This window comes from Coccinella septempunctata, chromosome 9 (assembly GCF_907165205.1).
Source record: "Coccinella septempunctata chromosome 9, icCocSept1.1, whole genome shotgun sequence".
Taxonomy (NCBI): domain Eukaryota; kingdom Metazoa; phylum Arthropoda; class Insecta; order Coleoptera; family Coccinellidae; genus Coccinella; species Coccinella septempunctata.
Window position 1 is genome coordinate 10,408,353 of NC_058197.1, and position 26,448 is coordinate 10,434,800.

Consider the following 26,448-nt stretch of genomic DNA (forward strand, 5'->3'; position numbering starts at 1 on the left):
TAAGTTTCCAGATTTTGTTGACTTTGATAACACGGCAGTTAGCACAGCACTCTCGACAAGTTTCTTGGAGTTTGTGTTGATTGATTTTTGAACTGACACCAACACATTTGTGAACTCAGTAAAAAACTGAATCGAATTCTGTATATGCTGGAAGTACTGTCTCGGCGAGTGAGGTCTGCCTACTTTGCAAATTTTGATTCCCTGATGATATTTGGTATTGTCGTTTGAGGTGGAAGCTCAGACCAATTCCAGAAGGCTAAAATATTAGGAAACAAGTAGGGGAAGATTAGAAGAGAGTAGAATTCCTACTTTATGGACTGTACGTCATGAAATGTGTTAATTTTAAAAGAGAAATTCGCATTATTTTGAAGACATTCGAAGGAACGTCTTGTCCATACACATTCCTTGACAGAGAAAAACTCCAGGTATATGTGCATGAAAAATCTATAATACATTGTCCAGTTTAATCCGAAATATAGCAAATAGCAATCTTTTCGAACGTATATCCCTGATTTGCACTTTTTTGTATATCCGTATTTTCACGATTTCTCTCCTCAAATGCTACTCAATCAAAAAATTTCGAGAAGTGAGGTTCGACCTGAATCTTTTCGCGAAGGTTGCAAAATTCATTAGGCGATCTCTCTTTGCGTGAGCCCCCTTAGCGGCCGCATAATGCAACTCGAGAAGAGAGTATGCTCGCCGATGATAAACCAGCCTTTAACGACTTCTCACAAAGCCGTTAAATATTCATAAGATGCAAGATGTTATGGTGAAAGCCAACCATACGTTTTCAAAACATGAAAAATCCGCGGTACACAACTAAATATTATTATGTTGACGTTAAGTGCACATTCTAGATTCGACGATAGTTCAGAGTTAATGGCCGATACACAGGAATCGTGGTGAAATAATCCGTTAGTAGACGATTGACGATGAGGAACGGATTTCTTTCTCGATTAATCATCCGAGTCCTTGTTTTTTCGTATAGAACCGAAGAAAAATGTATTCTCAAGATTTTCGGTATACATATTATAATTCCCATCCTCCATCTTCCGGTTGAAATGTTTATCACTGCACTGAACTGATGAGGGACAATAATCCCCAAAGCGGTCTACAGTTTGTGTTTAGATATTTCAATCTCTCTGGGAATTCCTGCCCTGATTCATGACAACCTCGCATTAATGGAACAAAAATTCTTTGATTTCTGGGCTCCATTTTTGATATTTCCGTGGCACTTGGCGGCGGAGTACTATGTGCTCCAGTTCCATTTATCTCCTGACCGAATGTGGTCTTGCGAGCGAATCCTTAAACTATCCAGCGGTCTCTTGATGAATAGTTGTACCACTGCAGGTGGTAGATATATCTGGGAGTCATGGATGGGTGTAGTATTCTATAGAGGTTATATAGAGGTTACATTTTTCTGCTACTTATTGTGCACTCCATCAGAGCTGTTCTCACTGCGCTATCCACAGCTCGCTTTCCAGCTCCACAGTTTTATGGAACTCAATTACCCAAGAGGGCATCAAGGAGGATAACTCCTCATTACTCCTATAATTTTTTCGTCCAAGACACTCCTATCACAGGCTTGCAATTGCCTGTAACCAGGTGAACAGGTGTTTCCTCGTCTTCCTCACAGAATCTACACACCTCAGTTTCTGGTAAGCCCATCCTCATCACATGCTTTCCAAGGCGTAACTGATTCTTACTCTGATTCAAACGCTACTTCGATATGGCGGTTTTTAAATTCTGGAAAAACTTTTTGGAACGATCAATTCCTGGAAGATTCCCCTCTTTCTTATAGGTGCTTTTTCCTATACCACTGGAAGGCTCTGGGCCAGTAAGAATAGTTTGTGTTCCCTTTCTGGCGAGTGAGTTGACTTCGTTTCCTTTGATTCTTGAGTGACTAGGAACCCAGCCTGAGGAGACCCTGTTTTTCTTGCCTATTTCAGTAAGTTTCCTTCGGTACTTACATATCAGCTTTGAGTCGATGACGGCTCGACTAACAGAATGGATCACAATGTCACATCTTCGATAGTTTCTTTCCTGGCTTATGTGCACACATCTGTGCAAGTATCTCTGTCTGAAAAACACTCGAGCAGGAGCCTAACCATAGGGTGATTATTTCTGAGAGAGTTCTATGATGCACCAAAAAGGCTGAATATCCCACATGGTTCACCGATGGCTCTGTGCTGTCTATAGGGATTGTGGGATCATACAACCTCAAGGCCCTTGAGAGGAAACAGCCCAGTCTTGTGAATGGCAACTTGTTCAATAAGCATTTAGAGAAAATGAGACTTAGTGGTTGCTCCTTCTGACGCCACTAACCTCAAAGAGTTCAAGACAACACATGCACATGGAAATCCGAGAAAGCAGGATATTCGTTTATCTCTACAAACCTTAAAGAGGCGACAAATACTAGAATAAAAGGTATTTATCAATTTGAAAACGTCACGGAAGTGCCTCAACCTACATGAGGAACAAAGCATCACGGTAGTGCCTCAACCTACATGAGGAGCAAAGCAGTGCTCACATGGCAATCAGAAATTGTGGATAATGAGACACAAGGCTCAGTTTTGCCACTCTCCTGTCTTCCTGTCCATTATAAACACTTCAGTTCGAATGCAAACCAAAGTACGCTCTGTAGTAATGTCTTTGTGAGGAGTGACACACCTTCGAGAACATAAACTAATGAGGTGAAATTCAAATCTTCCAGACCCAGTAAACTTTTTTTCTCTAAAATCCCAATTCGTAGCTGTTGACTTGATTGGGCCCTGAGCTGCTGCAACCAAGATAGTCCATACATCTATTTGCTGTCAATTCTTAGCTTTGTTGGAGGCGATGTAACCCACATTAAACATAAGTATTTTACCCAGAATCATTCTATGTACGAACTGTTTAACTGTCGAGAACATATGACGATGTTATCTCCCGAGAATATCGATGATTGTTCGTAGAGCATCTGAAATCGGTTGGTTAACTTTTCCAGTATGTATACAGATAGATAAAAGTGAAACTTGAGAAGATAACTAAAGGGTAAAAAATATATGCTGTGACGGTCGATATTGTCCGAAGTGCACTTGCTAGCCTGAAACACAGTAACAAACAGCTTTGGAATGCAAAGAGGTTCTTACTATCCTGGCAATCCGCCCAAATTCTTGTTTGGATGCCGAGGCACAGTGGAATCGTTGGCAACGATAGGACAGACGCTAAAAAAGATTTTAAGACCTCTTTCGTTGGCCCACAGCCGGAAGTCGTGATAATGAAAACCACTGCAAAAGGAATTGAGTCTGATTGGAAGGAAAAACAATACCAGATCCGGTTTTAGAACTTTTCCAAACATAGTAGGTATACCTAGGAGGTGGTACCCAGGCCAGACCAGACCTCAATTAGATTCGGTAGACAGCAGTTCTGTCCTACTGCACCTTAATCAAATAAATGATCGGATCTGTGAGGTTACGAATCAAAGTTTTCTGAAGCTACAGATAATTGAGGGAAGGAGGTTTAGATTGAATGTCTGTTAAAGTCAATATCCTATAACCTCACCTCCCATAGTACGCGAAGACAAATCCGAGTGTACATTTTACTGGGGAGACGAATTTTTCCTGCTCCCTTTCACTAAACTCATTGTTGAAGAGTAAAGCAGGATGTTCTTCTTCAGAACGTATAGTGGCAATAATTGATTTAAACAGAAAATGATTGTGATCCTTCAAAGTACTTTGTGTTCCTACTTTATCGTTGAATACCACATTTGTTGATTGATTTCCTCCAATGGTCATAGTGTGCACTTTGTTTACTTCAAAATAAACTATATCAAATCGCACAATCCGCTTTCAGTCTTTTCAGGCCCGGATCTACGATTTTTTCTGACCGGGGCAAAAATTCATGATGGCGCCCCCCCCCCCCCAAAGGTTCTTAGGAAACATATCATTGCATATTCGTCATCGCGATTTCAACCCGAGTTAGATTTTTCCTAAAATGAGTTTTTCCTCTTATTTTTTTCCCATTGTTCCATTAAAAGTTATATTTTTCCCAAAGTACTCATCTTAGGAAAAATCTAATTGCTTATTCGTAATCTTCGACCACGAATTAGTAGAAAAAATGACTCAGGTTGAAGTCGTTCGAAAAATAAAAAAGTTTGTTTTCACAAGAATGTCGTTTGCAACCCTCGCACACCTATCGTTTTTACCCGCGCTTTACGAACGAAATTATTCCGAACGAAAATTAATTTTTTCAGCGACATATAACGACCAGGTTACTTATTAATTCGAGGTTGTAGATCACTATTATGCAATTTGATTTTTTGTAGGATCAGTATTTTGAGAACTAGATCACTTTTAGTGCAAAATTTCGAAGAAATTGGTCAACTTTGAGGAGGTGTAGCAGCCAGAAAAAAAGTACTAGTCATATGCTGTTTTTTTGTGATAGATTGGTTCTTTGCGAATAGAAAAAAACCACACTTCATTCATCTACCGCTAACAGATTAGATTTTATATAATTTTTTCGCGAATGTCCAAAATTTCCAATTTTCCATCGACCATTACTTGAAAACTTAATTTTTAAAAAATATCTGTTTGCATATTCTTGTTCTGCGCACTCGTGCACTCGTATTAGTGTACAGTACGAATTTAGTTTCGATCGGAGACCAAAAATATTTTTCAAAAAATTCATACAGTATGTAAAATTTGAATAATTTTCGATCTCTGACATTTCCACCAATATTGGTGTATTTACTAAATCGAGGGCGTAGATTACGAATATACGAACAGAATTTTGCTGAAAGGATTAGTTTTTAAGTTATGGTCCATAAAAAATCGGAAATTTTGGCCCTTAGTTGCAGATGAAATGGGGATGAGTCGGTAATTCCCCAGGCAAAGAGATTACTGGCCCTATGCTTGCGACACATTGTAGACATATCCTTCTCGTATCTTTTAACCTATTTCACCCAAGTGTGGCGATCATTCCTAGAGATGACTGAATAATACATATACAGTTAATTGATCCCTCATTGATTTTGAAGATTTTTGGCACAGTGATGGTTTATCATGTTTCCATTCTACAGTTTCGATTTTAGCACTAGGAAATTAATTTTTTCCGAGAAACTAAAAAAAAAAATTTAACCTCTGGTTGATTTTGGCGCCCCCTTAAGCTGACGCCCGGGGCAAGCGCCCCGCTTGCCCCCCCCTAGATCCGGGCCTGAGTCTTTTGAATCATTCAAAAACCAAATCTGCATCGAATTCGAAACATTCAGCCAACTGATCTACCTAAACGGTTGATCTGATAGTGATTATAACATTCCACAAAGAACATCAAATTTAAAAATCATTACAATAATTCAATATAAATATCGATCAACATGGTCTCTCAAGCGATATTATTGAATGAAGAATTCCACTTACCACACTCAGTCCAACCCTATAACTGGTAAGCTCCAGATCCAATGTCTGCAACATGTCCTCTACCGCTTTTCTCTCATCCAGCACTGGTCCTGACGATTTGATATCGCCGGACAGCAGTTTGAAACGTCTCCTGAATTCTCCTAGAGGCATGTAGTTGGGGAAGCCTTGTTTGTTGAGCCTCACAGAGTCCAAGATCTGAGCTCCCCTTATCTGAAATTCACAACAATGATCGGAACATTCTAGTGTTTGTTCTGATGATGCAAAGACTCACCTGCGATCTCAGCAGAGGCAAGTTGATCAAGTCGTCGATACCGTCGTTCTTCACTCCCAAGAGGTTAGAACTGACGTCGTTGCAAGCTGCATCGTGAGATGGCAACATGCATTGCACGAATCGAAGTTTCGTACGTCGCAAAGTCTCTATCAAACCGTCGATGGTGAATTTTGTCTGGAAGAAAAATTAATCTCTGAGCTCTACTTACATGCCCATAGTGGACGAAATATGCTGTAGGAAGAGTACAATCAGAAAGATTACCATGAAAAAGTTAATTATATACTAAAACGCAACATTAACACCTGAGTTCTGATATGCCTTCAGTTTCAACGGTCAAACAACAAATATCTCCAAAGAAGTCTAGATTAACCAGTGGTCAAAATCTTGTGTTTCATTCACAAAAAAGTAGATCTACTTTTGAAGTGGATCAGGAAATCGGCAGATTTAATACACATGCTTAGAGCTCGTGGATATACAAGCGCAAAAGCACGGATCATCATGAGTTCATACAAATATTTTCTAAACTTGCAAAATTTCTCATCGATAGACTGAATATTGCAAACTGTAGCTTGCCCAGAACAATTTTTCCGAAAAAATTGAATAAGTCAAAAAACACTTTTCCGATATTCGCCAAAATCGTCATCAGGCTTCTTAACGCCAAGCTTCAAAATTGCGACTTTTAATTTTCACACTAAGCGCTTGTCAACAAGTGATTTGTGAGGATACTGAGATGACGAGTTTTATGAAGGAAATAGCTATTTATTCTCTCTCAGAATACCTTAACCTTGTTTTGAAAAAATTTCCATACCTGTAGACATACACTCCTTCTCTTCATAGCGGCGTTTCCACCAAAAGTCCTCCTCATACTGGAAGCTCGCTTCAAAGACTGCGAACCATCGATTGCTAACATAGAACTACTCATACCAGAGCCCCCTAGTCCTCTAACATTCACGAAGAGCTTGCTCAAATCTTCCCTGAAACATAAAGAAGTATGAATATGTTTCCTCCCAAAATTCATACCTTTAAACTCACTTGCAACTCTCCAACAGTATACCCATCGCGGCTCTAGCCATAGGATTCTCCCTACTACTCTTCAACCACCCCTTGACGGTATAAAGAACGGGGTTGGTACCTTGGAGATGATGAAGCATGAACTGGTTGTTCCCCGGAGCCTTCCTCAGCAGCAACTGATGATCTCTATCGCTATAATGGGTGAAAAGTCTGCAAGAAACAAGATTAGAGAACGATAGAACCAATTAACACAGAACAAACCTTTCTATGAAGGATTCATCGCTGGATCCCGGGTATATGCCTTCTTCGTCCAACAGCCACAACAAACCCCGTCTGTCTGCCTCGTGCAGGTCGGTGTAAGAAGTTCTCACCACGCTATTTTGAGCGGTCTTGTCCAGTAGATTGACCAGAGGCAGGGGGTTCACGTGGCTCTCGTTATCGTTAGTGTCGAAATCGATTTCGATGTTCTCCTGAACATACTTGTCCTTGGGCGCGACAAGATTGGTGTTGTGGAAGAGCAGCTGCAACCTTTCTTGCAGATAATTGTGGCATAGATCGTCGAATGTGGCGCCTATCTGATGTCCGCAGGAGGCTGGGTTCTGGAAGCCAGGGGCGTCGACAAGGAGTATGGACGTAACAGAGTGCGTTGGTGCTGATAGGGACCTACAAATTGCAACATGCCAACATTAATGACTAAAAGTAACTAAAGAAAGAAACTAAAAGAATAACTGGAGATAGTGAACAAGTGTTGTACGAAGGATAACCTCGAGGAATCGTTGAACCATTGGCTAGACTCGTTCGACTGTATTTCTAGTTGAATCAGCTGAGAAAAAACAAGATGCTTACCTATTCAATAGATAAACAACGCAGCTGAACAGTTCGGAGTACAATCCAATAATTAGGCCTTCTATAGCTTCCATCCCGACAGCTTCCCGATCGAAACCTTTGTCTATTGGCGACGGAGTCCTGAATGGAGCCCTTGGAGCATTTGGAGTCACCATTCCACCTGACGTAGTACTGAAAAGTAACCTTGAGAGGTCCTCCACGTTTGTACCGAGCAGTGTACAAGCCCTGTGTGCTGCTTGCGGATTCGCGAACTGATATCTATTGTTGCTGGGGGCTAGGAAGATCGAAATTATCAAATTTGAAAATTACTAACCCAGGTATTCTCACCTTTTACAGCTCCAGCGCAACCCAAATGATATATCGCTGCCAACACCATGAAGATTGCCTTCTGTTCGGTCTCGGTGATTCCCAGAATGTTCATAGAAGAGCAGACTTTTATGAATTCGGTCTGGGCCCTTTGTCTTTCTTCATGTTTTTGGAGGGGTGTGAAGAATTGATTAGTTTCAGTACCAGAAACATTGTCCAGAAGAAGCTCCTTGCGCAGTCTACCTTCGACTCCACACAATATCCTCTGCATTATGTGGAACGTTGTCTCATTGTCCAATTTCTTGACGATTCGGTTCTTCTCCAGCAGAAGTACCTGCGAATTTCGGAAATGCACATTTTGAGAGGAACTTATTGGCCATGAGATGAACATTTTTCTTTACCTGTATGCTCGCCGAAGTAACAACACCGCTCTGGTCGTAGTCAAGGCTGAAAATCTGCGTGAATCTAGTGGCATTGGAGTTCAGCACAGTCTTACAATTGCCGAAGTTTTCCAGCACCGTCCACAAGGCTGCCAATTTTTCTACCGTGACCGCTTTGTTCAAGGACCCGGCAGACGTGACTAGATACTGGATGGCATGCCTGAAGTTCGTGGTTTTCCCTGAGCCGGACCTGCCCAAGAAGAGCAGTGACTGATCTCTCCTTGTCGCAACCATGCCATGGTAGGATGATTGGGATATCGAATATATGTGTGGAGGCATATCTTCACTTTTACATCCCTTAAAAAGGGACACCACCTAAGAGAAAAGCCTTAAGTTAGATGAAATCTAATTGGAACCCTACTGTGGTAGGTTTTTAGAACTTTGTGAATAATTTTGTAGAAGATGTTTTGGTAGATTCAACAAGGTAGTTTTTTTTACAGCATGAAGTGAAACATTCATAGAAGAACTATTTAAAGTGAGCCACAGCAGTCTAAAAGACTTAAAGGCAAGAGTTCAATAAAATAATGATATTCAGATGAAATATCGATATAAATAGACACAAATGTTACGATCTGAATCGAACTAGCTAACCACGATTACTGAGGACCGAAAGAAAAATAGTCCCATCGAGGAAGAGTAGATGCTGACCATAGTTTCGATCTCATTTGGTTTCGCCAGAGCAACACAACTTCCACCTCGACGAGAACAGATACGGAACTACGTGACTATATTGAATGCTGCCAAGTTTTACACAGAATAGAAATACTCTAGCGACACCCAATGGCCAACAAGTCAAGAATGAAGTTTGTTCTGAAAATTTCTACATTCTATTAAAAAGAGAGTCACCGTAAAGCGTCTTGTATATCTACTCACCTTCTCGGAATATATGGCCAATGGTGCCATGGGATTGATCACGATCAATGTGGAATTGCTGGCGTAGGTGTGGATCAAATTGAAGGCGAACCTCTGCCTCAAAGTATGGAGGACACTTGACTCGTTGAGGCGTCTTAAGTGAGTGAGATCTTCCACCCTGTCGAACTGAGGTGGATTAGCCTGAAATATATAATGGCCTATTAGATACCTTGACCGTTTATAACATCGCAATAACTCACAATTTCAATATCATCTTCGTCCACAATCAGGTTTTCGCCGGTTTGGTCTATGTGGATTTTCACTTTGCCGGAATCCAAATGCTCATTCTGAATTTTTGTAGCAAGCGTGAAGCCTCCCCTGTGCATGAACCATACTTTCTCCTTCTCCAACCATTGCTTCTCCTTCTGCAGATGCTCCTCCGTCTTAGCCTAAAAAATATCTGATCAGTACAGGGAAACAGCATAGGAAAACATGGGAAATTTAACAAAACGCCGCTCAATTCTCTCACCATCTGCTGGCCCTCCGAGTAATACTTGAAACAATTCTTCTCATCTAGAGATTTAAAGAACCCACTGTGTTTCCTTATGCTCGCTATATAATCGACCTTTTTCCAATCTACCTCTTTACCCTTTGAATCGAAGCTCCTACGAAAGCTCCTCCTGAAGGATCCATTCAAAGATCTCGAGAAATTTTCGTTGTTTCCTTCCTTTCTCGCCGGTTTGGTAGGTTTGGTCTTTCTCAGGGCGTTCTCCCAACTGGCATCTTGGACGTCGAAGATGTCCAGATGCCTCATTTTAGCCTCCGACGCTTTGGTAGGGTTAGCGAAGAGCCTGCTGCAGGCGTCTTTGCAGGATCTGAGTTTTCCATCGCTAACAGCGTCGAAATTTTTGATCGAGTCCAGGGAATCGCTCTCGCTGGCTCCTTCGGAGTTGATGCTCTTCTGGAGACTGTCGATTTTCGGTGGTTCGGATCTTTTCGGTTTGTCGCTCTTCCTGGAGCCCCTGAGAGAACCGCCCCTCACGAAGGGTGAGCTTTGGGTTTTTTCCTTCGGGTTGTAATTTCCCTGACCGTGGTAGTTTCCCTTGCAACCGGCGTGGTTCTTTGGATCTTTGGTTTCGATTGGAACGACGTCTCTTCCGCGTAGCGAGTTTTCGAAAATGTTGGGACATGCGAACATTTCGATCAGAGTTTGTGATTGTACAAATTGGCACTCATGAACTGTAAGATTGAGGATTGACGGAGATACTTTGGGTGTTGGTGAGTATAGATCAAACGGAGATTCGGTGATGAATGATTTTCATCGAGAATGAAAGTATTTTCTACTGCTATCGAGAAATATACAGGGTGTTTCGCGTAAAGTGACCACTAAAAGTATTGAGATAACCAAATGGGGTTTTCGTCAGAAAATTTGTGGATAATCATAAAGAGTTCATCTATTCAACTAAAACACTGCCGTCTCATTGGTATTTTAAGTCATACCGGAACTAGAGCCAAACTTATATTTTTACATTTTCGGAATTTCCACAAAATTTTAACTGAAGTTTATTTACACTTCATATACCCAAATTTCTACTGAAGATGATGTGATGCGAGGCACCGATGTACCTTATGAATACTTACTTATACAGGGTGAGTCTTTGATTCGTACAGATATTACAACAGTAGGTTCTTGAGGTAAAAAAAAAACACTTTCTATACTTCATTCAAATTTATTTTAGCAGTCGGTTGGCCTTGAAATAATTTTCTCAAGTTTTTGTAACTAAAACGGATTAAGGTTGGCACTAATGAAATGTCGTTAATGTCATAACGCCGTTGCCACAACTAATATCAATTTTTATTACGAAAATGCCGAAAGTGATTGAAAAAAGAGACAGGGTTTCAGGAAGTGCTATTTAGAATTCAGGTCCGCTCATTCAAATAGTTATACCCTGATATTTTAAAATCCACAATACGTCAGACGGTAGCGAACATATTCAATGTAAGAGAATTTATATAATGTTTCATCTGAATCTAAACGACTGGATATTTCCACAATCAGAAAAAAAAAAAAAGGATGACAAAGAATTTCCTTCTATTGGGAGACCCAAAAAAGTGGTGGCATTTGGGAATTTTATGTTTGAGTGAATTTATGCGAAAAGTTTACTACAGGATTTTCGATAAATGTCATCGGAGAATAAGTTCCCTAAAATGGATTTTTCTATTTTTCATTTGACTTGTCCTATACAATGTAAATGTCTTAAGGTACTAATAAATACCTAATTATTATTATTACATCAATGTATTAAGATGAATAGCCACAAATACGCGCAAGTTGCCCTGTTACTTGTTTATTCATGTGAAATTTTTGTTCAACGGTAAAGTTGCATCTTAACTTGAAACTTCCTTCAATTCCTTTTACGTATATTGATGCAAGATGATTTTTGTTGAAGAATTTAACATTCTTGTAATTATCTGTTAATTCCTTCGGGAGATACCCATTCCCAACCACTGCAATATATGCATTTCATCTTCGGGTTAATATTTTTGAAATCTACAAATGATGTAAGCCCAAGAGGATAACGAACATTAACTCTCCTCAAGCTAGTGCATATTATGATATTATACTGATCTCTTGTATTTTCCATGCGAATAACTGGATTTGGTATGCCTTCTATCAGTTTGTATAAACTTCAATTATGTTCGTCACATATTTTCCGAAGAGATTCGACATTGTGATAAAATACGTAATAACAGAAAGTTTTACGTAGAACGGGCAACATAGCGTTGATTTAAAACCCAAAAATGTTTTGACAAGCTTCATAACCCCACATTTTCGTACTATACAGAGTGAAATGTGTCAAATTTCCATGGCCAACCGACTGCTAAAATAAAAGTGAATGAAGTATACCTATACAATTTTTTCCGATTCGGCTCTGATAAAAAGATATAGCCATTTTAAGTTTTTATAATGAGCTCATTCTGCCACCTTTGGAAATACGAAATTACCTTGAGAAGGACTAGCTAAATCTACACAAACAGAGTTGTATTCAGCTAAAGTACCAAATTTTTCAAATTTCACAGATCATTTTTGAATTTTCAAAATCAAATACTCCGAAATGGTGCATTATACGAGGAAATATGAGGATTACTTTTATTGTACAAAACGTTCAAATATTCATTAGATAGCGTCAAACAAATTTTCAAGAGTTGGGTTCTTTGAATTTTTGGTATTTTTATGGTACGTAATGGCCATGACGAGAAAACTGGAAGACGTGGGTGATATCTTGTGTTCGAAGATTCATCAAATAAAAGATAAATTATATTCCAAAATTCATTTCATTTGATGAAATCGTTTGTGAAATTAAACTGAAAATACAGCCTGTATCTTTTAAACCACGCCGTTTCGGAAAAAATGGTAAGTGAAAAAGTGTTATTCCTGACCTCAAGTATTTAGTGTTGAAATATTTGTATTTGTCCTCCTAATGTGAGAAGTGATGCCCAAGATCTACCACTCTTGCACAAGATCGCTTTTTGGCTGTGTGTACCCTTTTGGTACTTGTCGAATTATGCAATAGCTGCTTTTGAACGTGTTTTGGTTTCGATTGAAACAGTTCGTCGAAGGCTTCGAGACTTTAATCTATAATCTCGACGGTTTTTGAGAAGGATACCACTAACTTAAAATCGTACACTTTTTGAAATACACCCATATTTGTTACACAATCGATTTCAAGTGTTTATCTGACAATAATACCAAACACTCTCGGTCAACTGTTTCAGTTTCAGCAATAATGAATTTATTTGTTATTTTTCGAAAGCATTGATAGTAATCTTTCCTTTTTATATTTGCCCTCAGATTTGAACCTGCTCTGAACCTCCTGGAATCAATCATAACCGCCACTAGATGAATAAAAACTAGAGTTAATTACTTGTTTATGGTTTTTATATCCTTTCGTTGGGTACCAAATATTTCAGTTCACCTTGACGCACCTGAAGATGCTACTGTGCCAGCCAAACACGTATCGTGGTTGAATAACTCATGTTCATGTAATTCTGTTTCGCTATGGAGTCGGTTTATAGTAGAAAATACGTAAAAAATCGCTAGTCAACACCTGTAGAAACCAAGATAACCTTCAAATCATCCTTAGACCATCTGCGTACATGAACAATTCGAATTCCAATAAGCGCTTTACGCTATCATTAGACTGAACAAGGCTTGAATCTCCTAAATCCACTTATAAATAGAAGAAATCAACCTTGACCAGAACGCCGTAGTTTCGGTATTACACACAGCGACTTAGTGAGAATTTATGAATACGTCTTATTATATTGTGATATGCTAATTTTACATGTCACGCCTTTACGTTAAAGTGGAGAGAGAGAAAGAGAGTAGAGTCATAATGCAACGAATAGTTACAAGAACAATCGTTGATTTTTCGATATTCAAATGAGAAGGCCCGTGGGCAGACGTGGGGAAATCATTCAGATCGAGGTTGGGTTGATATTTTCTAGGAAATGAGCTTTTCAATTGATGCGAAATGATCTCAGGTTTCATTTGAATGCCGTCCGTGAGTTAATGAGAAAGACTACAGGTTGTTTCAGACTTCTCATGATTTCAAATATAATTACATTTTTCTACGCAATCTGTATACAATGGCTATCAACTTTCTCCAGAAAAACGACCCTATAGAACATATAGGCATATCTAACGTTGAGCCTGTTTTATAAACAGATCATTTCTGAGAGGTCAAAAGCAGTATTGCCACATGCATAATTTTCCCTTTTTCTTCAAATTGGAGATCCCATATAAAATGGCATCATTTGAGAGCTCTTTAAATCCCCAATTTAACCGTGTATATCATCACAGTCATATAGCTAGGTTTTTTGATCGGTTGATTATTTCATAAATGCTCTTGTTCATTTTGAATCTAGTTTTCGGAGTTTCTACTGTTTCCCAGCAACAAGAATCATCCAAATTCAGTCACTTTTTGCCACATAATAACCTATCAGGTATGATTTTTTACCTCCAGCAAATTGAAACGCCAAAAACGAGGATATTTTTTGAGACACAAATTTCATGATTCATAACATTCTCCACGGAGTATGAAAGATTACAATTCACCCTAAAAAACGTTCGATCATAACCGTGAAATGATTGTTAGAAGTAGCAGCATTAATAGGATATAAAAATTTTACTACTTTCGGCCTATTACGTGACACAGAAATTTTAGAAGAAGTTATATTTTGCAAGAATACTATTTGCTTATAAAATGCCTAAAATAAACATCATTTAGAGCTTTTTCATTATTCTATCCTAATATTGAGCTCCTTTCATCAAATAAGACAATATACCCATTCTTCGCTGATAAGATGCAATATCCTACACTGCTACAAAACTAAAGTTGGCATGAATGTAATAATAATATATAAAGGGGAATGAAAAAATTTTTGTTTATGTATTGATAGCCAAGGCAAATTAGGGTATTTTTTCCTCAAAATTGCCGGAAATGGTTTTAAACGACGGAGTGCATCTCAAATATCAATAAGTGAAGTTAACGACAACTTTATGTCAGGGCTTAACCTTTGGGGACCAAGAAACCTCGGAATTTCCGCACTTTTTTGCTATTCTCACTCAGAAGAGAGCATCTGGCAGGAATTTGTTATATACTTCAATATTGAATCTACAAAGTATTGAAGAGAATAAGTGATCAACCTGCTAGTATTTCCATAGAGAGTGCTTTTCTGCAGCTGTTTCTGTGGCATAAGTTTGAAGTTCACTTTTGAAAGGACTTCTCAAACAGTTGCAGCCAAATGTCGTTCAGTTGTTTGTTGCTGACACCTCAATAGACAGGCGCATTGCATTGTACGCTTTATTGACTATTATTATCAGTTGTGGCTTTGGGTTACATGAAAATAGGAGGTATTGCGGAGGTCTGGGCTTTTTCTAAATGTCTTTATAAACTTCATTTTTTCCTGCCTGAAAAAGGCAGGATTGGCATCGTTCTGGCAACGGCAGTTTCGTCACTTTCCGCACTCTATAAAAAAAATAACTATTATTCATCGATGACAATAGATGTATTGGCGTGGCAAGTCAATTTCACCTTCTTTTAAACTGAGTAGGACGAAAGTACAAAAATTTGGCTATCGATTGTGGCTGAACCACTAGTATAATTCAAACGATTTTGATCTCATTTGAAAGTTTCTTGTAATTTTTTTTATTAAGCCCTAGCTAGAGTGTCATTAGTATCATATTTTGTGTGTATGTGATACGCAAATATACGCCGCTCCTGTTCAATTTTTGAGCAGTCTAAACAGCTATTCAACAGCCATATTCTGTGGAGCAAGTTCATAACCAAATAGTAAGTTAATAAAACTTAATTTTTTTCGAAAATTAATACTTAGGACGAATCAACAAGCATTCAATCGCGTCTACAGAATTTCTCCACTACGTCTAATTTAAACTACCGAATGGCTAATTAAAACCAATTAACCCGTAGGTTCCTAGTTGAAGAAGCGTGTAGGAAGTTCCGCCAAGGAAGATATGAAGTTGGAAATACAAGGACGTATGGCCGACTGAATGAGAATTAACGTTGAATTTTTTTAATCTCGGAGTGGTCGGCCAATCTTCCTTAAACGTTGATAATACATAATGAATATTACCTGTTAGTGATTCACCGTAGGTTGATTGGAATTAATCGCGAGTTTCAGGAAACAATAGGAAAAAATCTGTACGATGAATATGCCTGCAAATTCTCGAGTCCTCTGATTAAACAACGATAGAGAATCTCTTTCCCATTGTGTCTGGTTCGCTAGCAAATGATGGTTGTTAGTTGAAATATCCGCGAAATATGGGTAGATAAATATTCTCTCGATTCCTCGAAAACCTGGAAAATTTTCATTGTTTTCATATTTTGGTCTGTTAACATCTTTTAGCAAATCGAGATAACCATAACTCTTCTGAAACAAGCCGTAAATGAAATGGCTTATACTCCTTCAATGAAATTTAGTGTCACTAGCTACAATTACTTTCATTGCTGATTAGATAATACTCTTTTTGAAAAAAACTTCGTTCCTTCGAAGAAAACAACATACAGTGTGGTCCAACGAAACCTAATTTTCCGACTTCAAAAGGAAAATGTGGTGATTATGAATGCAAAAAGGCGAACAAACATGTGAAAGGAGCATGTATTTGCAGCCAAACTTACTTTTTTGCGAAAATTTTTAAAATATAAATGTTTGGTTGAAAATATAAGATTTGTCAAAAATAACAAATTGGAGACCAGAAAATTTAAATCATGGACATGACTGAGAATTCATTTATAAGATTTGTATTCCCAGATGAAATGTGGATTTACGAAAACTCTGACAAGCGTCATAACCCCACAATTTTGAACTATACAGTGTGGAATGTGGCAAATTTCCATGACGAACCGATTGCTTTCATGAAAGTGAAGGGACTATAAGTGAGCCTTAAAAGCTTGCTAAAGAAATTTGTGGGCATGACTTGTAGCGAATGCCTTCAACGTTGTAGGTACTTTAAATGTACTCATACGCGTGTAACGTAATGGACTATTCACTCTAGGTCCTTTCGTCTGTTTCTCAGTGTAGTGTAATCTACACTGCACTTTAAATCAGCTGATTTTCGGTGTAATTGCAAACGAATGAAAAAAACACTGACGTTAGGTTGTCACGCTCATAGACTAATAATTCGAATTCGAAATGTGGTTACGTTTCTCAGAAGATTTGTTACTTTTTCATCCTCTTATAAAGTGATGAACTTATCGCAAATTTTAAATTTAGTTGTATCCATTTTGAAGTAGATTATTGTGACGTCCGTGACATCAATAGCAAATTTTGCATTTCACACCACAGAACACTAATATTACACCTCCTTTTGACTAGGTGTAGATTAACTACACTGGTGTAAATCCAATCAGCAAACATACTAAAATCGAGTGTAAATTATTAGAGTGTAGAAAAGTGCTACACTTTCTATGCAATCGAAAGGACCTTATATCCTAATACATGTGTAATGTCACAGATTAAGCAAAATTTGTTTTTACAGTGGTGGCAGAGCTCTGATCATGAAAACTTAAAATGGCTATATCTTTTTGTCAGGGCAAAATCGGAAAAAATGGTATAGGAAAAGAATGCTTCTTTTGACCTCAAGAAACTACTGTTACAATATTTGTACGTGTCAAAGACTCACTCTGTATAATTTGGTTCTGCCGATATACAAAGCAGCTGTTTCGTTGTAAGTGGCCCACATACAGGGTGGCCATTTGAAAACGAAACAGACGAGATTACAGACGAAATAAATTTTTTCGATAGAAATGCTCGGACAGGCCGATTTCTGTTTCGAGGGGGACAACTTAAGATGTAGGTTACGGACGCATAGCGCTTCAACCCTTGCTACTACAACCCTCACCCCCAATTTTTGAATAGGGAAGATGGGGTGAGTGATACCTCATTTGAAAGGTATTTTTATACTGATTTCAGCACAGTAATTATTTTTTCATTTTATGCAGTAGTTCTCGAAATATTCTTAACTAAGTATTTGAAAATGAAGTGGTGTTTTCATGGCACTTGCAGTGTTTTTTTGTGAAAAATCGACATTTTGAGCTTCAAAACAACCATGACTGTGGCTTCCTTCCTCCAATCCACTGACATAGAAATCTTTAATCAAGATGTCGAACGAACAAAGCGTATTGCGAAGGAGCTCAATCTTGCTGAAACTCAATCTAAATTATCTTCGATATAATTTGCAGTATTCCCAATAACATGCGGTAACACTTGATCGATAGAAATCTCCAAAAAGTCCAAATACGTACATATCTCTAATCAGATTACCAGGTAAGAAAATCAAATCATTAATGATGCCACAGAAATATTCCAGTCCCAATTCGTGAAACGATTTCCGACTGAATTATGAAGTGTTTTCTCAGTTGGCTCCAAGAATGTTTTCATTTTGTTGATTATTGAATTCATATCTTTTTCGAAAAACAGATCATTTAGTTGGCTTACTGGTTCTTTGACATGTGAATTATTCTTAGTTTTGAATCGAGACTTGTATGTGTTCTAATTCATTGTTCGACATGGTTTATTCAATTGCAGAGCGGGTGGATATAATTTCACTTTTTTTTGCAAACAATCAATGTGCGAATAGAACCGCAGAATTCTTCAATCAACTTGTGACTTCAAAGGAAGCCACAGTCATGGTTGTTTTGAAGCTCAAAATGTCGATTTTTCACAAAAAAACACTACAAGTGCCATGAAAACACCACTTCATTTTCAAATAATTAGTTGAGAATATTTAGAGAACTAATGCATAAAATGAAAAAACAATCACTGTGCTGAAATCAGTATAAAAATACCTTTCAAATGAGGTATCACTCACCCCATCTTCCCTATTCAAAAATTGGGGGTGAGGGTTGTAGTAGCAAGGGTTGTAGTAGCAAGGGTTGAAGCGCTATGCGTCCGTAACCTATATCTTAAGTTGTCCCCCTCGAAACAGAAATCGACCTGTCCGAGCAATTCTATCGAAAAAATTTATTTCGTCTGTAATCTCGTCTGTTTCGTTTTCAAATGGCCACCCTGTATAAACACGTTCGTATGTCCAGTGAGAAGGCAGATGTCAATGATGCATGTAGGATCCAAATATCAAACTTCAAAACACGGTTTCTGCAGTATTACGCTTCACAGTGGAGGATTTTGAAGCAGGTATGATAAAAAAAAATGAAAATGCTGTGGAAGGTCATGACCCCATGAATTTTTGGGGCAAGGGTGGAAATATACATCATTATTTATATTGGAGAATGCTGAAGAGTTGTTATATTAGAATTTTTTCATTCTTCGTGAAGCTTTCTTTCAGATTCAACATCTATACTCACTTCTGTTATTATTTGAGGAGGAATCTTTCTAACTTTTAGCAAGGTTTGCGATAGATATACTGGGTGAATAATTATGGGTTTGATTTCGTGCATTTTAAGTTTCCGTTTCATCCGTTAGAAAAAGCAGCATCTTATGAATTCATGTTATTCAATAAGTAATTTTGAAAAATATCTTTGAGTTTCAACCGAGGTTTCAACTGAGTCCATGAATTGCATCGTGTTTTTGATTCTATTCATCTTACGTAAAACAGTTTCCTTCCGATTATTACAGTAGGAAAATCACCAAATCTCAATTTTTCCCTCCTACCCCAACACCCATCAGTACGCCGCCAATTTCCACTGGAAAATCACACAACACCGGGAAAATTCTATTTCAACTGACACACCGTGTTTCACCGGTCTCCGCACCAACACCAATTCAAAAAAAAATCAACTAGCGCCGAGCCATAGCTTCGGGTACTACCGTATCTTCGGTACCGGGACCGTGGCAGTGAGATAACAGCGCTCGACACCTTCTCCGAGCTGCCGGAGTACTGATAGACGAGCACCTGGTGGTACCGACCGTGCCTTGTTGTTGTCTTGATTATGACGACTCGTCGAGATGCACCAAATAGGTGTGACTGTAATCAGAGGACGCTAATTTGATTAGGGACTCTCGAGAAGCTCGTCGAGAGCGATCTTCCGTATTTGGTCGAGCGTCTATTATGTCAACAGGTTGGTCTTGAAGATAACGCGAACTGTGGAACAATTATCTCTTTATCTGTTTGTCAGATGTATGTGGGACTTCGAAGTAGCGTAGGTAACTTGTCAATTATCTTGTATATTATGCTAGCATTCATTCACGGTGTTGTTAAAGGTGGTTCCTTTCTTCAAAGAAGTTAGAACCTGTCCGAATAGACCGTTTCAACGAAAATCACCTCTAAAGAGTTATCATCTTCTACTCCCGACAGTGAAGTGAGCACCCTTCTTTTCGAAAATGAAGTTTATAGTTGGGGAGCCAAAGAGGGAAATACGGTATTTACTCGAGCGTGTCAGATTGATATAAGGAGAGATACCTTGGACCCTGCAGAGTACCACTACCAAAAATAAGATCTGCATATAGGGCGAATTGTCTAGGATAGCCTGTCAGAATAGTAGAAAAAAAAACGATCATTGTACATACATACATGTTGAAAAGTATATATTCTCTTAATCTGACAATTTAAGCGTGTCGAAAATGTGTGGGAGGGCGCCAAAGTTGCAAAAAAAAAACGTCACGTCTACATTCTCGAGCGCGGTGGCGTTTTTTCTTATTTTGAAGGTAATGATTCAAGCATTAAAGGTCACAAAAATCAGTTTTTTCAAATTATCTCCTCCCCTGGGCTTCAACTCTTCTTCGCATTCATTATAAAAGTCGTAGAGCATAACATTTTCTACAAATTTTGTCGTAAGCAATTTTTTCTACGTTCAAACGTTTAAGAGATATATGGCGATTAATGCGAGGTGTTATACGATACATGGTGAAGCGAAAATTCACACGTTGGAAAATAACATTCGAAGGTTCAGTCAGGCCCATTTGCACCAATCCCCCTTAAAATGAGTACTTAACTAAGGGTAATTTAAAGTTAATGGACGCTTAATTTTATTGCCAGTTGCACGACTGCGGCTTAACAGAATCTTAAGTAAGGGGCCCTTAAGTTTTGATATCTAGTGATATTTCAGTTTTTTATTTTGGTGCAACTTCATTCTAGTCCAATAAAGCCTTTTCATTGGTTGGCCGGTTGCCGATGATCGTTGTTATTTCATTAACCTAACTTTATTGTACTGTCAGTCAGTGAGTCAGTGTCAAGTAAACTATTATATTATTATCAAAGAGTGACAACATTTTGTTGCTGAATTAGCATTATTATTGATAATGAAATGGATTGTCAAATAAAAGGTACTTGACGTTATTAGAAAAACCACAGCAGTTCTGCAGCCAGTTTATGAGTTCAACAAATTATTTTAGGTTAGAATCCCGCCCTTAAATACCTAAGTGGTCATAACAGGAGCGCTTAAATTTAAGGCTAGCTTTAGCCATTTAAATGTCACTTAACAGTTGGTGCAACGTAATTAAAGTTAAGGGTTCATTTTAAGGGACACTTAATACTAAGTGCGTTTGGTACAAACGGGTCTAAGAGATTAATTTCGAAATTATCATCGTAGAAATACCTTGTCATTTTGACAATTGTCAATTAGACTGGGATTCTACATTGACCTTATCCTTTCGCATGTGTGGCTAAGCTCCTCGCCCTTATCGCCCTCTAACTCCAGAACGGTCAAGAGTATGAAAAATTGCTTCAGACAAAAGTTGCATAGAATTTTATTATCTACAACTTTCATAATGAATACAAAAACGATTTGAGGTACAGGCAGGGAAATATTCGAAAAAAAGCATTTTCATCATCTTCAAAGTGTCAGATTAACCCCCCCCCCCCTGATTAGTGTCAGATTAATGAGCCAACACGTCTACAACACCGAGATTAACCATCTGTATGAAAATCTGACACGCTCGAGTATGTACAAGTAACGATTTCTTTTTCACATTTTCAAAGGACCGCTGTGACCTTACGTCACGTCCAAATTGACACTTCCTTGAAAAGTAGCTTCCTCTGGGTCCAATAAACATATCCTCCAAAAATCTGACACGCTGGAAAAACATTTTACTTTACCATTTTCAACTCTTCCGTATGGCCAGTCCCACCGCGCAACCTGTCACATAAGCATGAATTCATTATCAGAGACACTTACGGCATATAGAGTATCTTAATCTGACACGCTCGAGTATGAACACCTGACGATTTTTTTTTTACATATTTGAGACCCTTCAGACGCTTTCCCCACCGCTGAAAGTGCATTAATCATAGAAACTTTTTGTCTTTCTGCCATCTAATCTTCAAAATCCACTAGGTCTCCACGACGCTCGAGTAAATCCCGATTCAGCATCGTCGGCTCCCCAACTATTAATTTTTGCATTCGTTAGTAACTATATGTAACACCAAAATTTTCGTTTTTACCTAAAAAATAGTGAAAGCATTCCGCTGGGTGCTAACCTAACATATAATGGGATGATGGTAAATGCGAAGTTAGCACCCACATTTTCGAAAATTCTGCATGTTTTGTTTTTTTCCAATAGTAGGTACTTCGTTAATAACTAGGTATTTATAACACAGAATATTTTGTTTGTACCGTGTACCCTAAAATTGAATAGGTTAGTGGCATTAATGCCAATATCCTATTATAGGTTACGAACGACATGTTGGCTTTACAAATACTTACTAACGAAGTGCTATTGGAAGCAAAAAGAAATGGAGAATTTTTGAAATTGTAGGCACTAACTTCGCATTTTGAGGGTGCCATTTTTCCATTATAGGTTGGGTTTCATGAACTTTCTGAACACCTCACACATCTCATTTATGTTAGTAGACATTATACTTCGACGATACCAGAGATAATATAACCTACAACAATAAGCATTCCTCCTTCTTGCTTATGCTTCGTGATATGTACGATACGCGTGTAATTGATATGAAGCAAAAACTTCATTGTGTTGAGGAAATGTGCGAGGTAATATGTATCTTTTCAATTCAAATGGCAGTTCTTGCCAATATACAGGGTGGTATATTAAAAATATTTAAATATATTTAAAAACGAAACAGACGAGATAACAGAGGGAATGATTTTTCATCGAGAAAATGCTGCGCCAGGTCGATTTTTGACTCAAAAACAACTATATCACTTCAACCCTTAGTGTTACAAGCCGTAACACCCTGTTCAAAATTTAAATATAAATGTTAAAAAATCAAATATGCTAAACGCAGAATCCAATGGCCTATCAAATGAGGTATCATTTACATTATCTTTCGTAAACAAAATTCGTAACGGATTGAAATGATTGCCGATCGTGAATGTTAGGGTTGCCTGACTCGGGTTTGTCAGGCGATTTCTGTCCCAGTCGCTAGCGACACTTTGCGGACAGGAAAAAGAACTCTTCGTCAGTATATCGACACAACACTAATAATATCTTCGCCAAACGCTGGGAAACCTAATCCTCTAATATATCGCAGCAGTTATCACACCTTTAATATTGTGAAATTATCTATATTGTGAACCAGAGTGATATTGAGCAACTTGAGTGAGGTGCCTTGTGTCTTCTCTATCAGCTAGGTGCCAGGAAACTTGTGCGGGAGGAAGGTTAGTTCCATATTTCTCTACCCTTTGGAGTCCCCTTTCTACTACCAGACCATTGGAGATTAGCTAAGGTTTCTTCCCAAGCCCGTTAAGGTAAATAATTGCATTTTTGCCTGTTCAGTTGCTCAATATCCACAATAATATTCATCTGAAAATGGTCGCAAACCTTTTTTTACGAACCAATTAACGTTACATTTGTGAATTTTATGTCAGAAGTTGAATGAAATAAATAATAATGAAAAATCGACGTGCACGAGCATTTTTTCGAAACAAGTTCATTGTACCAGTTACCTCATCGTTTTTAGAAGTTCACCCTGTATTCGTCGTTTCTATTCTATAAGTATTTCAGGGTCCTAATACCCTCATAAATTACCTTAAACGTTGTCGTTTAAAACAACATTTTCAGCGATCTTTGAATAGATGTGAATTTTTTCATAGCCAATTAACCGGTATCGGGACCCGAGCCATACTAACGTCTGTTTAACGGTCATCAAGGTCGGAGGTCGTCTTTGGCGTCCGTCGAACTTCACGCAAATAAGGAAAACATTCAACAGGTACCACCGATGGTACTTTTGGGAGATAACATCGCCGCTCTTTATCGGTTCACACGCCAATTCGCGTAGGAAGAGACGTGTCGCAATGACCCACGTTTCGTGGGCAATTTTTTTCGAGGACACGTTAGGAAACCCACGTGGGCTCGAAAAATTGAATGCAGGTAAAAAAATCGCGCGGAAATGTCGCGCGAGAAGGTTTCTTGGGAATTGGTTGTAGGGAATAGGCGTTAGTTCTTACATAAACTGAAATCTTTCTCGAATTCTAAGTTGAGAGCCAGCTTTTCATATATACTCCATTCACTTTTATTTCAGCACTCGGTTGGCCGTGGAAATTTGACACATTTCACTCTGTATAGTACGAAAATGTGGGGTTTTGACGCTTGTCAAAACATTTTTGGGTTTTAAATCAACGCTATGTTGCCCGTTCTACGTAAAAGTTTCTGTTATTACGTATTTTATCACAATGTCGAATCTCTTCGGAAAATATGTGACGAACATAATTGAAGTTTATACAAACTTATTGAAGGCATACCAAATCCAGTTATTTGCATTGAAAATGCAAGAGATCAGTATAATATCATAATATGCAGCTCGAGGAGAGTTAATGTTCGTTATCTTCTTTGGCCAAAGTTTGAATACGTTACATCAGTTGTAGATTTCAAAAATATTAACCCGAAGATGAAATGCATATGATGCAGTGGTTGGAAATGGGTATTTCCCGAAGGAATTAACAGATAATTATAAGAATGTTAAATTCTTCAACAAAAATCATCTTGCATCAATATAAGTAAAACGAATTGAAGCAAGTTTCAAGTCAAGATGAACTTCACCTTTGAACAAAAATTTCACATAAATAAACAATTAACAGGACAACTGGCGCGTATTTGTGGCTGATCATCTTAATACATTGATATAATAATAATAATTAGGTATTTATTGGTACCTTACGACTTTTACTATGTGTAGGACAAGTCAAATGAAAAATAGAACAATCAATTTTCTGGAACTTATTCTACGATGACATTCATCGAAAATCCTGTAGTAAACTTTTCGCATTAATTCACTCAAACATAAAATTCTCAAAAGCCACCACTTTTTTGGGTCTCCCAATAGAAGGAAATTCTTTGTCATCCTCTTCATTCGCAATCTTTCTGATTGTGGAAATATTCAGCTGAAATATAAGTCGTTTAGATTCAGATGGAACATTATATAAATTCTCTTACATTGAATATGTTCGCTACCGTCTGACGTATTGTGGATTTTAGAATATCAGGGTATAACTATTTGAATGAGCGGACCTGAATTCTAAATAGCACTTCCTGAAACCCTGTCTCTTTTTTCAATTACTTTCGGCATTTTCGTGATAAAAATTGATACCTATTTTAGTTGTGGCAACAGCGTTATGACATTAACGACATTTCATGAGTGCCAACCTTACTCCATTCTAGTTACAAAAACTTGAGAACATTATTTCATGGCCAACCGAGTGCTGAAATAAAAGTGAATGGAGTATATAATCAGCTCTTCAATATTTGCGAAGTATAATTTTTAGATCACGGAGGAAACATGACTAACAGCGTATTTAACATTAAAAGTATGTCGGTTTGAGAGAAACATAACTAACTGGCCGTTGTGGATGTATTTATTTTTTAATAGTTCTTTGGTTGGTATAAAGGGTGTTCCTCAATTGTAAGTACAAACGAAAAGGGGAGAGTCCTTAAGTTACTTTGAGAAAACAAGACTCATAAACATAAAACCGCAAACGATTCGTTTTAGAGATACAGAGTGTAATACATTTTTTGTAATGATTATACGAGTTTATCGAATAACCCTCGAGGAAAAAATCCAAAGGTGTGGAGTCTGGAGAGCGAAGTGCCCATTCAATCTTCTACCAATCTGTGAGCCATTGCCTCAGTAACTTCAAAGTCATATTTCTACCCTTATACTTCTACAAAAAGACCTCATCCACTTCCAACAGGATTAAGTTCCACCTCATTACTTTCATCCGGTGAGGTAATGGCTCACTGATCATTTTCAAGAGAGATGTAATTGTAGAAGAGAGCCAATAGGATGGTCAACACGATCCCCAGACTTGACACGATTCTTTAGTGCTCGCCACAGCTCTGTTTCCCTCAACGTTTTCAGGATATCTATATTTTTCTAAATGATTCGGCTTATTTGGAACATAAACCCCATATTTTTCGGTCAGCCCTGGTATAAAACACCATTGACGTGTTTAACAAAGTGGAGAAACGGCCCGCAGTCACGACTCTGAAATTTACATGTCATATCCCGTAGATTTTATCGCGGTAACCTATGAATTGAGTTATGCACGTAAACTCCTAACAGATTGCCATCTAGAAAGGTTCCGTCTCTCTTTCTGCCGGTCCTTCCAGCCGCGTTGCACCTGTTGACTCGGTAAACAAGCGGCGAAATTTCGAAATTTCACTGATTTATGGAAGAAATTTTCACCGGTTCTCTAATTGGCTCCGGGGACCCAATAGATGTAATGTTATGTTTGCACTCCGGGTATCTTTTTCATTAGCACGAATTCAGTGATTCATGGGAAGTTGCGTTTTTATGAAGCACCGGTCGTTTTCGGAAATTATGCAGGGTCTCAAACACATAAAGCTTTGCTATTGAAAATACTGGGCTCGGAGAATGAGGTGTTACCTT

General features: G+C 38.2%; 1 protein-coding gene across 2 annotated transcripts in view; it reads right to left on the reverse strand.

The window, feature by feature from the left end:
• LOC123320314 (unconventional myosin-XVIIIa) overlaps positions 1 to 26,448 on the reverse strand; it is a 119,958-nt gene that overhangs the window by 62,820 nt on the left and 30,690 nt on the right. The window contains exons 1-11 of one of the 2 annotated variants that reach the window (XM_044907611.1): positions 9,652 to 10,361; positions 9,383 to 9,571; positions 9,144 to 9,323; positions 8,232 to 8,585; positions 7,852 to 8,164; positions 7,525 to 7,798; positions 6,940 to 7,341; positions 6,700 to 6,888; positions 6,476 to 6,641; positions 5,668 to 5,841; positions 5,397 to 5,606 (exon numbers count right to left, since the gene is read on the reverse strand). In XM_044907611.1, the coding sequence (XP_044763546.1) occupies positions 5,397 to 5,606; positions 5,668 to 5,841; positions 6,476 to 6,641; positions 6,700 to 6,888; positions 6,940 to 7,341; positions 7,525 to 7,798; positions 7,852 to 8,164; positions 8,232 to 8,585; positions 9,144 to 9,323; positions 9,383 to 9,571; positions 9,652 to 10,320 (3,120 nt within the window). In that variant the 5' untranslated portion in view covers positions 10,321 to 10,361. Of the gene's footprint in view, positions 1 to 5,396; positions 5,607 to 5,667; positions 5,842 to 6,475; positions 6,642 to 6,699; positions 6,889 to 6,939; positions 7,342 to 7,524; positions 7,799 to 7,851; positions 8,165 to 8,231; positions 8,586 to 9,143; positions 9,324 to 9,382; positions 9,572 to 9,651; positions 10,362 to 26,448 lie in introns of those variants that run through there. The other variant, XM_044907610.1, reaches the window with a different exon arrangement.